General features: G+C 51.2%; 1 protein-coding gene across 1 annotated transcript in view; it reads left to right on the top strand.

The window, feature by feature from the left end:
* LOC118214425 (unconventional myosin-X-like) overlaps positions 1–15504 on the top strand; it is an 83208-nt gene that overhangs the window by 39072 nt on the left and 28632 nt on the right. Inside the window, exons 3-12 of the mRNA XM_035394350.1 lie at positions 6593–6751; positions 10205–10392; positions 11040–11174; positions 11475–11599; positions 12499–12512; positions 12735–12819; positions 13188–13291; positions 13783–13912; positions 14285–14549; positions 15160–15190. Of these exons, the coding sequence (XP_035250241.1) occupies positions 6593–6751; positions 10205–10392; positions 11040–11174; positions 11475–11599; positions 12499–12512; positions 12735–12819; positions 13188–13291; positions 13783–13912; positions 14285–14549; positions 15160–15190 (1236 nt within the window). The remainder of the gene's footprint in view (positions 1–6592; positions 6752–10204; positions 10393–11039; positions 11175–11474; positions 11600–12498; positions 12513–12734; positions 12820–13187; positions 13292–13782; positions 13913–14284; positions 14550–15159; positions 15191–15504) is intronic.

Below are 15504 nucleotides of genomic sequence, written 5' to 3'. Positions count from 1 at the left end.
CTGACCCCTCAGAATGCTGGTGCTTTGTGTAGCAGTCAGACTATGCTGATGTGAGGGGGCGGAGCCTTTCTGAGTGGGCATTGGCTGAAAGTGAGAGTCAGGGAGAGTGGTTACCACGGCGATAGAACCTTAAATTGTCCTTAGAACCTTGAAGTGTCCTCAGCTGTCAGATGAAGATGGATTGTGGGAAATGCTTGCTGTAACTACTGTTGGTGCCTTAATCTGCGTAAGGGTATATCTGTTCCATCTCTGCATCGTTACTGTTTCACCACTATGTGCAAAACTCACATCTCAGTTAGATCAGTCATTACCCAGCCGTTATATTAAATTACACAGTCACAATAGAGGCTGGCAGCAGAGAAACACCTATTGAAACATCCTCAGCCAATCGGCTGCCACCCCTGATCAGGACAGCGAATTACGCGACGCCTTCAGTCTCACCTTTTCACACGGTCGCCTGGGCTCGTCTTACAGCGCTGTGCTGTAATCTGACAGCTGACCGCAGAGCTCAGTCACATCCACCTGGCCTGCTGTTGGGCTGTAGCAGGGACAGCTGACAGCTGACCGCAGAGCTCAGTCACATCCACCTGGCCTGCTGTTGGGCTGTAGCAGGAATAGCTGATAGCTGACCGTAGAGCTCAGTCACATCCACCTGGCCTGCTGTTGGGCTGTAGCAGGGATAGCTGACAGCTGACCGTAGAGCTCAGTCACATCCACCTGGCCTGCTGTAGCTCAGTCACATCCACCTGGCCTGCTGTTGGGCTGTAGCAGGGATAGCTGACAGCTGACCGCAGAGCTCAGTCACATCCACCTGGCCTGCTGTTGGGCTGTAGCAGGGATAGCTGACAGCGGGTGATTATCCTGATTTATGATGGAGCTGCACCAGGGACCTGTGCTTTGTTCGTGTACAATGGCTTTGTTTCTCTTTTTTTAGGGAGCGGTGAGCTGCAAGCTTTGTTGTAGCCGTTTGTTTGTTGTGCATTCTGTGCAGTAATGTTTCACGTGTAACGGTGTGTAACTCTCTGGGGATAAAGTGTACGAAGATATCTACCACCCAGGCAAACATTAATTATGATGATGATGATGATTATTATTACAGTCACAAAACAGAAATGCACACATCTTCACAGGTACACACACATGCACACACACACACTCGCACATTCACACATACACACATCTTCACAGGTACACACACACACACACTCATACACTCTGTCCTGCCAATGCCCTGTCACAGAGGGACAAAGATAAGAGACTGTTCAAGAAAGTTACTCATCGCGGTTCAGCAGTCGTGCACGCTCATTTCAGCAGGGGGTCGTGCACGCTCGTATGAGCAGGGGGTCGTGCACGCTCATTTCAGCAGGGGGTCGTGCACGCTCGTATGAGCAGGGGGTCGTGCACGCTCATTTCAGCAGGGGGACGTGCACGCTCGTATGAGCAGGGGGTCGTGCACGCTCATTTCAGCAGGGGGTTGTGCACGCTCGTATGAGCAGGGGGTCGTGCACGCTCATTTCAGCAGGGGGTTGTGCACGCTCGTATGAGCAGGGAGTCGTGCACGCTCGTATGAGCAGGGGGTCGTGCACGCTCATTTCAGCAGGGAGTCGTGCACGCTCGTATGAGCAGGGGGTCGTGCACGCTCATTTCAGCAGGGGGTTGTGCACGCTCGTATGAGCAGGGAGTCGTGCACGCTCGTATGAGCAGGGGGTCGTGCACGCTCATTTCAGCAGGGAGTCGTGCACCCTCGTATGAGCAGGGGGTTGTGCACGCTCGTATGAGCAGGGAGTCGTGCACGCTCGTATGAGCAGGGAGTCGTGCACGCTCGTATGAGCAGGGAGTCGTGCACGCTCGTATGAGCAGGGGGTCGTGCACGCTCATTTCAGCAGGGGGTCGTGCACGCTCGTATGAGCAGGGGGTCGTGCACGCTCATTTCAGCAGGGGGTTGTGCACGCTCGTATGAGCAGGGAGTCGTGCACGCTCGTATGAGCAGGGAGTCGTGCACGCTCGTATGAGCAGGGGGTCGTGCACGCTCGTATGAGCAGGGGGTCGTGCACGCTCGTATGAGCAGGGGTTGTGCACGCTCGTATGAGCAGGGAGTCGTGCACGCTCGTATGAGCAGGGGGTCGTGCACGCTCGTATGAGCAGGGGATGGTGAAACCCTGCGAGTCTTTAAGGGTCACAGACAGACAGGGTGAAAGAGCACAAAGACAGCGTGGGGGGGGAGGGTTAGGGTTAGGGTTAGGGACAGCGTGGGGATTAGGGTTAGGGTTAGGGTTAGGGACAGCGTGGGGGGGGGAGAGGGTTAGGGTTAGGGTTAGGGACAGCGTGGGGGGGTTAGGGTTAGGGTTAGGGTTAGGGTTAGCGACAGCGTGGGGGGGGGGGGGGGGGAGGAAGTCATGCTGGTGTGATCTCTGAGGGTCGAGTGCGGGGCAGAGAGAGGGCTCCAGCTGTGGGGGAAATCCCACCTGCGTGTCACGAGCTCCCACACTCAGCCGTGTGTGTGTGTGCGTGTGTCTGGTAAATGGTAAATGGTAAATGGACTGCATTTATATAGCACTTTTATCCAAAGCGCTTTACAATTGATGCCTCTCATTCGCCAGAGCAGTTAGGGGTTAGGGGTTAGGTGTCTTGCTCAAGGACACTTCGACATGCCCAGGGCGGGGTTTGAACCGGCAACCCTTCGACTGCCAGACAATCGGTCTTACCTCCTGAGCTATGTCGCCCTAGATGTGCTGCTTCCTCCTGTGTGTCTGTGTCTGTCTGTGTGTGTGTGTGCGTGCGTGCGTGCATGCGTGTGTGCGTGCTTGTGTATGTGTGTGTGTGAGTGTGAGTGTGCGTGTGCGTGTGTCTGTGAGTGTGTGTGTGTGTGTGTGCGTGTGTCTGTGAGTGTGTGTGTGTGTGTGTGCGTGTGTTTGTGTGTGTGTGTGCGTGCGTGCGTGCATGCGTGTGTGCGTGCTTGTGTATGTGTGTGTGTGTGTGTGTGAGTGTGAGTGTACATGTGTCTGTGAGTGTGTGTGTGTGCGTGCGTGCGTGCATGCGTGTGTGTGTGTGTGTCTGTGAGTGTGTGTGTGTGCGTGTGTGCATGCATGTGTGCGTGCTTGTGTATGTGCGTGTGTGAGTGTGTGTGTGTATGGGCGTGCACGCATGTGTGTGTGTGTGTGTGTGTGTGCAGGACAGAGCTGATTCCATAGCAGCTTATGATGCTAATGTTGCTAATGATGCTGATGAAAGGCCAGGGGAGGAAGCAGCATTTCTATTAATGCGATACAGAGGGAGATACAGGAAGCAGGAATGCCAGGCATCACAGATCTCTGTGTGCCCGGAGGAGAGAGAGAGAGTTCCATCAGGAGAGTGGATTACATTACATTGCATTACATTACAGGCATTTAGCAGACGCTCTTATCCAGAGCGACTTACACAGCATTCTACATAGCAATTACATTGCATCCATTTACACAGCTGGATATATACTGAAGCAATGCAGGTTAAGTACCTTGCTCAAGGGTACAACGGCAGTGTCGTACCTGGGATTTAGGTTACAAGACCAGCTCCTTTCACATTATACTACACTGCCGCCCATATTGGGGGCATTAGTAACCAACCCTGTTCCTTGAGATCTACCGTTCTGTAGGTTTTTATTTGAACCCTAATTTGGCACACCTGACTCTACTAATTAGCAGTTCAATGAGACCTCTTGCTGTTGAAAGCATTGTGTTTTGTTTGAGTTGGAGTGAAAACCTACAGGATGGTAGATCTCCAGGGGCAGGGTTGGGCAGCCCTGCTCTCGCTGTTGAATGAGGTGTGCTTTGTTAGGGTTGCAGTGAAAACCTACAGGACGGTAGACCTCCAGGAGCAGGGTTGGGCAGCCCTGCTCTAGCTGTTGAATGAGGTGTGCTTTGTCAGGGTTGCAGTGAAAACCTACAGGATGGTAGATCTCCGGGGGCAGGGTTGGTTACCGCTGATGTAAAGCATCGTTAGTTGGAGAGTGCATATCAGTCTCTGCGCATCGCACCTAAGAGTGCTTCTCTCACCAGAACACACACACAGTTGACCTCTGCTACGCCCGCAGTTCCAGCACCACGGCTCTGACGCAGCGAGGGATGGTGTGGACGCTCAGAAGGTGGTTTATGTGTTATGAGACCGGTGAATAAACACGGGACTGTAAGGCCGGAGCGCGCTGTGAAACCCGATATCTGCGTTCCAGCGCCGCGATCCCTGGAATAAACGAGTCAGTGGTGCAGCCTTAATCGCCTTCTCCCAGCATGCAGTGCGACGTCCGGTAAACACATTGATCCCGAAGGGCCCCCTGGAACACTTTGCCATTTAAACAGGAGTCCAGCTGAAACATAACCCCTGCATCATGACTTATTGTAGCCATGGGGGGGTGGGGGGTGCGGGGCTGGGGTGGTTAGTCATGGGATGCTGTTAATTGCTTTTTCCCAGCATGCATTGTGATCTTCAGTGAATTGCATTCTTTGCAGAAGGAACGCTTTGTGCAGAGTGAGATGTCCAGTGTTAAATTGGCTCTTAAAGAGTGCATTTGGCCCCGCTCTGGCCCAGAATACGACCAGATGTGCTCCATCAGAGCTGAATCGACACTGAGCACTTTACTCGTGTGGAACACTTCCATTGAGCCGGACCCCAGGTGTTGGAAGTCTGCACGCGGCTCACCTTTAACCCTCTGATGTACCTTGTTATTGTGAGGGTGAGGGGGGGGATTTATGTTCTCGCTCTCTGAACTCAATTAGTCAGAGTGTACACTCTGCGGAAACGAGCGTAAATCTGGCAACCTTCCCCCAGCCGTTTGTTTGGACACCTGACAGTGTTACGTTTCCTGTCAAACTGCCCCCACCCTAACCCTAACACAGGGGCCCAACCTCACCGAAACCCACACACACACACCCACACACCCACACACACACACACACACACACACACACACACACACGTGCTCACACAGCGTATACACCATCACACACCCACACACCCACATGCACACACACACACACACGCACACACACATGTGTTCACACACAGCGCATACACAATCAAACACCCACACACCCACATGCACACACGCACACACAGATGCACAGCACGCACGCGCACACACAGTGCATACACAAACACACACGCACAGCACACGCATGAACACTAGTATACTGAAGATTAGTATATTTGTCCTTACATATGCAAAGCGGTTTCTCTGTTAGAAATAAGACTGGTAGTTGAAATTGGTATTTGGAGTTGGAATAGCAGATTGGTAGATGGTGACACTGTTAAAGCATGTTCACACTGCGTCCATAGCAATGTTTCCTATGTGGCATCGATGTGCATTCATATCATTTATTTATATTTATATTAATTTATACAATATTTATTTATATTTATATTATGGCCAATCATCTGCAACCACAGCTGCATTCAGCTATTGAACAACTCTGTAATGACATTACAATATGCACACTACCTAAAGCATAAGAGTGGGAACACAGCCTGAGGTAATTATATTAATTGTTCTCTCCAGGACTCAGTTTTTTTCCCACTGAATCGGTCAAAAACGATCCTCAGAGTAAACCAGCATTCTAAAAACCAGATAATGAGAAATAACGGTGTAAAGGCAATGTCACGCAGGGCAAACGTTCCTCAAAATAAATGTGTTCCCATTTTTATCTCGAGTTCTAACACAGGCTTTTGTGTTCCTTCACCCGCTGGCTAAGTCTTGCGCATTTTTGCTCAATGTCCCCTGAAGGATGTGTTCTGTGAAGTGTTTGGGATTATAACAAAATAAAAAAAAACTTTGTATCAGCAGAAGACAAAGCCCACCGCTGTGCATGATTTGGCCTTAGATGTACGTTTGAACCACCTCATGGAGGATCTGGTCCTTCTGGTTGAGCAGTGATTCGCTGTGGGGCCCTAAATTCAGCACGTATGTTACTAGAGCAGAGGGGATCTTTGGTGAAAGTTCATCTGAGGAGCTGAGAGGAGCCTTAACGGAACATTCCAATGCTGATGTCACAATCACCGCTGGTGACTGGAAGCGGTGGAGTTCCGGAACACTGACTTTGCAAAAAAAAAGAAAAAAAAAAAACATTCCAACATATCTTCAGAGGGTCAAACTGGGCGTGTCTCCCATGTCAAACTGGGCGTGTCTCCCATGTTAAACCGGGCGTGTCTCCTGCTGTGTTCCAGGTGCTCAGTTAAACTGGGCGTGTCTCCCGCTGTGTTGCAGGTGCTCAGTTAAACTGGGCGTGTCTCCCGCTGTGTTGCAGGTGCTCAGTTAAACCGGGCGTGTCTCCTGCTGTGTTCCAGGTGCTCAGTTAAACCGGGCGTGTATCTCACTGTGTTGCAGGTGCTCAGTTAAACTGGGCGTGTCTCCCGCTGTGTTCCAGGTGCTCAGTTAAACTGGGCGTGTCTCCCGCTGTGTTCCAGGTGCTCAGTTAAACCGGGTGTGTCTCCCGCTGTGTTCCAGGTGCTCAGTTAAACTGGGCGTGTCTCCCGCTGTGTTGCAGGTGCTCAGTTAAACTGGGCGTGTCTCCTGCTGTGTTCCAGGTGCTCAGTTAAACCGGGTGTGTCTCTCGCTGTGTTGCAGGTGCTCAGTCTGCAGCCGGGGGAGGTGAGCAGGGAGAAGGTGCAGCCCATGCACCGGAGCAGCGTGGACGGGGTGGAGGACATGTCCTCGCTGGCCGAGCTGCACGAAGCCGCCATCATGCACAACCTGTACCAGCGTTACCGGGGCGACCGCATCTACGTAAGGCTCCGCCCCCACCCGTCAAAACCCGCCGGGCCGTCTGTCTCCCAGCATGCTCCACGAACCTGCCGTCATTGGGCCTCTGTCACAAAACATGCGTACGATCACATCTCATCGTAAACTGGGTGTAAGAACGTTTCCAAGAACATTTCGGCATCATCATCTTTTTTTTTCTTATCTGTATTTGTTCATGGCTGTTTCCTTCTGTTAATCACATGAACAGGACGGTGCATAAAATTTACAAACAGTCAGCATTCATCATCTTATACACCTGAGATATGCACAAAACGAAGGTCTGCAGGTGTCCTGAATCCCAGAGGAACATGTTTAAGAACAAAAATAAGAATAATTTAAGAAAAGTTTTGTGAATGAGGCCAAATGTGCTCAAGTTTAGAAAACCTGTGACGTTTTGCAAATCCATCATGGCCGGGAACCAGAGGATAGAGGGGTTAAGATTGTATATTTATTTCAATTGACAAGTTTTTGTCTGCTTTTGTCCACTTATTAAATGTGGTTAGATCTAGCATGCACATGGCTGGGGTTCAGTGTGAGTCTTCCTCCTGAGGCGTGGGACCTCACAGCTGTGTGAGAAACATCCTTGTTAGCCAGCAGAAGTTTCCTGTTTTCAGAACGCCTCACCTGCTCTCCAAATAGCGTCTTGAGCAGCTATGCACACACACAGGCACACGCACACACACACACACACACACACACACACACACACACACGCATGCACACACACACACACACACACACACACACACACACACACACACACACAGGCACATACACACACAGGCACAAGCACATGCACGTATGTAAACACATGCACACACACACACATGCACATAAACATACACGCACACACGCACGCACGTAAACACACACACACTGCTCTGTTGGATGCCTCCCTGTATGAGTGTGCATGTGTGTGTGTGCCTGTGTGTGCGTACTTGTGTGTGTTTGTGTGTGTGTGTGTTGTTCACACACACTCCAAAAGGCGTCTCACCTACGTCTCAGGCTCAGAGCCCTGGACAGGCAGGTGCTTCCTGTTTCACATCTGCATCTTAGCCAATCAGCCCTGTGCGGGGGCGGACCCCGGGCATAATATTGTCCTGCTTCCTGTCCTGTTCCGCCCCCTTATACCAGTCACTCGCCTTCTGTGAGACATCACATGTGTAGAGCGCTGCTTAACAAGACACCACAATGATCCAGATACCTTTGTTCCTCATACCTTGCTCAGATGATCTGAAGTAATAAGACTGCATCTGAATACAGCACACACAGTGATCCGAATCAGGATGCCGGCTGAATTATGCAAGGTCCCATATGCTCAGCCCTCTCATTTGTGAGGCTGTTATTTGCAGACATGGGTCTTCTTCCGCAGCATACAAATTACCTGTTTGATGCCATCTGGGTGGCTTTCCTTTGTAGACGTTCGCCGAGCTGCCCCCTACTCTTTGAACAAACAAACTGTCGGATTCCCTGGATTCTGTGACGGTTTGGTGATTAAATTTTAAACATGCGTATTTACTGAAGCGCTGCCTCGTGCTGGCAGTTGCTGATTGCGCTGTTTAGTCGGGATGGATGAGGGAAAGGCCGCGTGCAGTTTGTGAGGGAACAGCTGGACCTGAGTGCGCATTTTTATGTGTTGCTCTGCTTCCCCCTTGTGGTGGAAAGATGACAGCGCAGGCACCGATTTTTAAAAATAATGGGAGCTCACCCAAAACTGGTATGCTTCCACTTACCCGGGAGCACTATCTGTCCATCCACAGTTTCACTGAAATGTGACGAGTTTTATAGATACTCTCTGCAGGTCAGACTGTTAAAACGGGCCATCTTCATGCGACCTTAAGCGCCATAAATTTACATTTTAAATATTCAACAGCAACATCTCTCTCCAAATATAACCCTGCAGTTACTCACCAACATCCACAGAGCTTAATTTGTGCACATTTTCATCTAGGAGTACTTCTATTTCATTTTTGGGTGAACTGCTCCTTCAAGCATTACATGTACTTTTTCTTAGCATCCTTACCCAGTTTTTTTTTTGTTTTTTCTTTTTGTTTTTAACATTTCACCTATTCCTGGAGCTGGATTTGTTTTTATTTCCCCATCTGGGATTCAAACCTGCAGCTCCTGACTCAGATACCTTTCACTCTGAAACTGTGCGCCACACAACGTCGCATGTCTTCCTGCGATCAGGGCGGGGCATCTGCTCCAATCACAGCACACGCAAGCCCCCATTTGCAAGTCTTACCTCACTGCAGTGGCCCTGACTTTAAACACATCCATCTCCACGTCACCTGCTTATCCGCAAGCTATTGTGGGTTTTGCTTGCAGATTCCCATTAAGATCAGTGCATTGTGGGATACGCTGGCTGTGTTCTGTGATTCGTTTTTTGTGTGTCACATGATGCAGCCGCTCAGACCGCCCTCTAATCTCATCACTGGGTGCTTTTAGTGGGCTCTTCAAATTGCATTATTATCTATCGCCATTGTTTGGTGCTATGATTCACTGCCTGTGCATCGCACACTTGCAACGCGTGCAGCCCAAAACCGAATTACGCACACGAGTGCGATCGATGTTTAAGAGCAACGAGAGGGGACAGATAGGGGTGATGTGGATGAGTCAAACCGGACCCCTCACACAAAATCTTTACAGCTGATCTCATTGACCTCCTTTCAGAAAACGATAAAAAAAAACCTTTTTTTTTTTTTTTTTTTGCTGAACGAGGGAGGGGGGGGAGGGAGGGAGGGAGGGAGGGAGGCAGCGGGAACGGAAGCGATCTCTGATCACCCTACGGAACGTTCCACGTCTGAGAGCTCGGCGGTCGACCGGATCGGGAACGCCTCCTCTGCCCAAAAGTTTAGGATCGGCGCGCGCGTGCCAGCCAGGGAGCGGTATGGAGCGGTCTCTGGCGTGCCCGGGCGTGGGGAGGTGCCCGTAGGCTGTGTGTTATCTCCCTGACGAGCAGCGGCGAGACGCGGGCCGGCTCGGTGCCAGGAGGGCGGCGCCAGAGACCACAGTGTGAAAGAGTGGCGGTGACTAGCCGCTGTCTGTGTTCTGTCTGGCCCTGGAGTAATTATGGGCGGGGTCAGGCACTGGCACCTTTCCCTCACGCAGCACGCTGATCACAGCTTTAACTGGGAGCTTCGTTACTTTCGTTTAGCTTATCACTTTCTGTTTGAATAGAAAACAAGAGAAATGTCACTAATTCAAGTCCCCTCCAGATATGGATGTCTGTGAAACAAAGAAATTATGATGACGGTTTAAATTCCTCTGCTGTTCTAATTTATCATCTTCCCTCTTCCTGCTAATTTCACCCTCTCCTCCCCTCCCCTCTCCTCCCCTCGCCTCTCCTCTCCTCTCCTCCTCATCCCTTCTTCTCTCCTCCTCTCCTCTCCTCCCCTCCTCACCCCTTATTCTCTCCTCCCCTCCTCCTCCTCCCAGACCAACATCGGCTCCATCCTGGCGGCGGTGAACCCCTATAAGCAGATTCGGGGGCTGTACGACCCCGCCGCCGTGGAGCTGTACAGCCAGTTTCACCTGGGCGAGCTCCCGCCCCACATCTTCGCCGTGGCCAACGAGTGTTATCGCTGCCTCTGGAAGAGACAGGACAGCCAGTGTGTCCTCATTAGGTGAGTGTGTTATCACTGAGTGTGTAAGAGACAGGACAGCCAGTGTGTCCTCATTAGGTGAGTGTTATCACTGAGTGTGTAAGAGACAGGACAGCCAGTGTGTCCTCATTAAGTGAGTGTGTTATCACTGAGTGTGTAAGAGACAGGACAGCCAGTGTGTCCTCATTAGGTGAGTGTGTTATCACTGAGTGTGTAAGAGACAGGACAGCCAGTGTGTCCTCATTAGGTGAGCAACAGGGTCATTCTGCGTTACCGATATCCTGCTGAATGTGATGTCACTTCCCTACTGGACATGATGTCACTTCCTTTCCGTTCAGCGTTCTTTACACTCATCATTGTGATGATCTGGGTCATTCATTGGGTGGTGAATTGCAAGCTAGTGTTGTGCAGTCACTCTGAAGTTGCTTTGATTTTGCTGTGGATAAGATGGATAAGATTTAATGTTTGCGTGTAATGTGTGTGTGTGTGTGTGTGTGTGTATGCATGTGTGTGTGCGTGTATGCGTGCATGTGTGTGCGTGGGTGTGCGTGTGTGTGTGTGTGTTGTGTGTGTGTGTGTGTGTGTGTGTATGCGTGCATGTGTGTTGTGTGTGTTGTGTGTATGTGTTGTGTGTGTTGTGTGTGTGTTGTGTGTGTGTGTGTGTGCAGTGGAGAGAGCGGTGCTGGAAAGACAGAGAGCACCAAGCTGCTGCTCCAGTTCCTGTCCGTCATGAGCCAGAACTCTGCCGGGACTCCGCCCACCGAGAGGACCACCCACGTGGAGAAAGCCATCGTACAGAGCAGGTACGCACACACCTGCCCGCGCATGCACATGTTTGGCCGCGCACCCGTGCATGCCTGCAACGTCGCATGTGTACACATGCACAGAAACAGCCACTGAAAAGCCACACAAATCTCCCGGATGTCTTTGCTACACTGAGTGACTTAGCTCACCTAGCTCTTAGCGCTGCAGGCTCTCAAAGAGCTTGTCCGTATTTTAATTAGCATATTTATTATAGAATAGCCTTCTTTTCTGCATGCTGTGTTCTGCAGAACATTTCTCTGTGAGTGTGTGTGCTGCCATGTCCCTCTGCCTCTCCACAGCCCCATCATGGAGGCGTTCGGGAACGCCAAGACCGTCTACAACAACAACTCCAGCCGCTTCGGCAAGTTCATCCTGCTGCACTTCTCCCAGAGCGGGAACATCCAGGGCGGCTGCATCGTGGACTGTATCCTTCTGCTGTACACACGCGTATACACACACACACACTCACACACATACACGCACACACACGCACACTGTACACACACACACACACACACGCACACTTTATACACGCACACACACACACACACACACACACACACACTTTACACACACACTATACACACACACACACGCACACACACACACACACACGCTATACACACACACTATACACACACACACACACACGTACACACACACACACACACGCTATACACACACACTATAAACACACACACGCACACACACATGCACACACGCATACACACACTATACACACACATACACACACACGTATACACACACACACTCACACGCACACAAACGCACACTGTACACACACACACACTCACACACACATACACGCACACACACTCACACACACATACACGCACACACACACACTGTAAACACACACACACACACACGCACGTATACACACACACTCACACACACATACACGCACACACACGCACACTTTACACACACACACACACGCTATACACACACACTATAAACACAAACACGCACACACACATGCACACACGCATACACACACTATACACACACATACACACACACGTATACACACACTATAAATATACACACACACACACAAACACTATACACACACACTATAAACACACACGCACACACTATAAATATACACACTACACACATGCACACACACACACATATAAAATACACACACACAAGCACACATACACAGGCGCACACACACTATACACACACACACTCATTTGCCATTTAAACTCAAGCTGTACCGCAAATACCAAATGACTAGTTAATACATTTAAAGACCTGCATATGATTCCTGGTTCCTTAACCCCTTGTCTTCAGATTTGCTTGAAAAGGTAACGTTTGGAGTCCAGAGAGCTGCAGTTTCTCTCACCCTGCATTGGCCTCACAACAGTTTACCTGCTTGCAATACTGGAAACCATAGAGTGGAGGATGAGCTTACCTGAGATTTTCGGCTTGGGGTGACAGGTCATCCTGCTTTACTAACACACAGGGGTGTGTGTTGCCTCATACCCCAGACTCAAAATTGTCCCTGTTGTTTTTAATTTCTGTTCCAGAACCGTGTCGTGCGACAGAACCCCGGGGAACGGAACTACCACATCTTCTACGCGCTGCTCGCCGGAGCGGACAGCGAGCACAGAGGTGGGTTCCACTGAGGGCGCCCCCTGCTGGAGTGGGGGACTTTGGCAGCCTGAGCCAAAAATCTAGACTCCGGGCCGGATATGCGCTGCTTCCTGCCGTTTTTTTTTGTACCAGATCCAGCCCAAAGTCACGTGCAATCTGGGAAACAAACTAAAAGAAAACAACCAGACCTTGGTTCTAGGAAAAAGAAAAACCTTTGAAACACACATTTTTAGATCAACCCACAATGGGGAGGAAATTCACAGTGTCGCTGATAGAGAGAGCGTTCCTGTTAGCGTTCGTATGTACAGCTCCTACCCCTCCTTCGCCGTGCAATGGAATCGTTCTGGCAGTCTGGTGACGGGTGGCCCTCGGACGTCTCTTTGCAGAGCTGTACTTCCTGACTGAACCGGAGTCCTACCACTACCTCAGCCAGTCCGGCTGCGTGAGGGACAAGAGCCTGGACGACAAGCAGCTGTTTGACAGCGTCATGGTGAGGACCAATCACAGTCTGAGCACGGTCACCCTGGTTACAGTGTAGCCATGAGAGTGAACGGCATAATGGGGTGCCACTTCCACATGTTTGCTAAACCTTAGCATCTAAAAACCAGGGCATGGGAGTGTTACAAATGAACTTGCGGGTGTTTAAAATGTAGCCACCAGAGGGCGCCTTGAACAAAGATTCTGCACATTTCACACTGTACACTAGAAGTATGTATGTAGGTGTAGGCCCTGCCATGCATGTTTTTCTTTAATGAAGGCAGGCTCAGCTGGCTACCATCTGAAGTGAATGGTAATTAAAAATGAGTCAACAAAAATAAAAATAAATGATTTTTGTTATCCTTGAAGTTGTTTTATGTTCCACTAAAGCTGAAAGCTCCAGGGTACCCTCAGATTATTGGGGAGGTGGGAGTAATGCCTGGGATGGTGATGGTGGGTGAGTGCGTTCCCCTCTCACGGTACCCCCCCTCCCCCCCCCCACAGGAGGCTCTGAAGGTGATGGAGTTCACGGAAGAGGAGATCCGCGACGTCTTCAAGCTGCTGTCTGCGGTCCTGCAGATGGGCAACATCGAGTTCATGACTGCAGGGGGGGCCCAGGTCACCACCAAGGGAGGTGAGTGTGCTGTCACTGCTCACACGGGGGGGGGGAGGGGGGCACTGCTCACACGGGGGGGGGGGGGAGCGCTGTCACTGCTCATTGCTATGTGTGTGTGTGTGTATGTGTGTGAGTACGTGTGTGAGTGTATGAGTGTGTGTGTGTGCACAGTGTGTCTGGTCTGTATCTTAAGGTTCTGACCCTAATGCTGTGCTCTTGTGTGTGCGAGTGTGTGTGTGTGTGCATGTGCGTGTATGTGTGCATGTGTGAGTGTGTGTGTGTATGTGCCTGTGAGTGTGTGTGTGTGTGTTTGTGTGTGTGTGTATGTCTGTACAGTGTGCCTGTATCTCATGGTTCTGACCCTAATGCCGTTCTCCTGTGTGTTGGCAGCGGTCAGCATTGTGAGTGACCTGTTGGGCCTGGACTCCTTCCAGCTGTCTGAGGTTCTGACCCAGCGCTCCCTCATCCTCCGGGGGGAGGAGATCTGTTCCCCCCTAACCGTGGAGCAGGTAGGGTCAGGTGCACCTGTCACATCCCAAACACGCCCTGACATGACCCCCGACACCCCCACACACAGCCAGCACCCTCACGCACAGTGTACCAGCGACCCAGCAGTGGTTATGGTCCACATCCCCACTCTATTCAAGCAGGGAAAGTGAAGACGCCGTCTCTTTTAAAACACCCCCCCCCCACCTGCAGCAGGGATCGCTGTGCGTGACTTTGTCCCATTTCCTGTTGTGTTTTTTTTGTTTGTTCCCGCGCAGTCGCTGAGCGATAAGGATCTGCGGCTGAACGCACAATAGAGGCGAAGCCTGAGCCGGCCGCCACCGCGTTCCCCTGTCTGACGCGGCGTAGTCGAACGGGGGGGTGGGGAGGGGGGTTAGTCAAACGTGGGGGAAGGAGGGGGGGGTAGCCAAACGTGGGTGGGGGGAGGGGGGTAAGCCTCTGTCAAACTGCTCGCTGTCCTGTTTTTATTACCCTCCCATACAGGGCGTGTAAAATACATATATACGCTGCCACTTGCTAACATGGGCTTCGTCTTTTATGCACCAACAGTTCCCACACAGTCACATGTCCTGTGTTAATTCAGCACTAACACAGTGCATAATACAGTCTAATAGGGACTATATTTACTCTGTGAGAGTTGATTTTACACTGAAACTTTTTACTGTGCAATCACCAAAATGGCTGAGAGAAGCTGCATTGGTACTGAGAGAAAAGAGCATGCGTCAGAGGACGGGTGCTGATTGGCTCCCGGGGTTCAGCGCATGCAGCGGGGGGCGCCAGAGTTTCCACGTCTCCCTCATCGCCGGGGCTGAGCGGACAGATCAGCCGTTTAAAAAAGCGACGCGTCTGTAAACCGCGCGTCGGAGCGGAACAACGACGGCTCTGTCCCGCCGCGTTCGTGGGGGTTCCGCCGGCCCACGGCGTCCAGTGAGGCACGGCGAGCGTGCGGAACGCTCCCCGCCCCCCCCCCCCCCCCTCGCACCCCCCCCCCAGCCCCCGCTGACCCGTCTCTGCCCTGACTGTACCGTGCTTGTGTCCCAAACACGTCACAAAACACAAGAGATCTTTTCATGACAAAACAAAAAAAAACACAAAGAACAACA

This window comes from Anguilla anguilla, chromosome 15, assembly GCF_013347855.1.
Source record: "Anguilla anguilla isolate fAngAng1 chromosome 15, fAngAng1.pri, whole genome shotgun sequence".
In the NCBI taxonomy this organism is placed as follows: domain Eukaryota; kingdom Metazoa; phylum Chordata; class Actinopteri; order Anguilliformes; family Anguillidae; genus Anguilla; species Anguilla anguilla.
The sequence above is the reverse complement of the archived record's forward strand: the minus strand, read 5'-3'. Positions and strand labels throughout refer to the sequence as shown.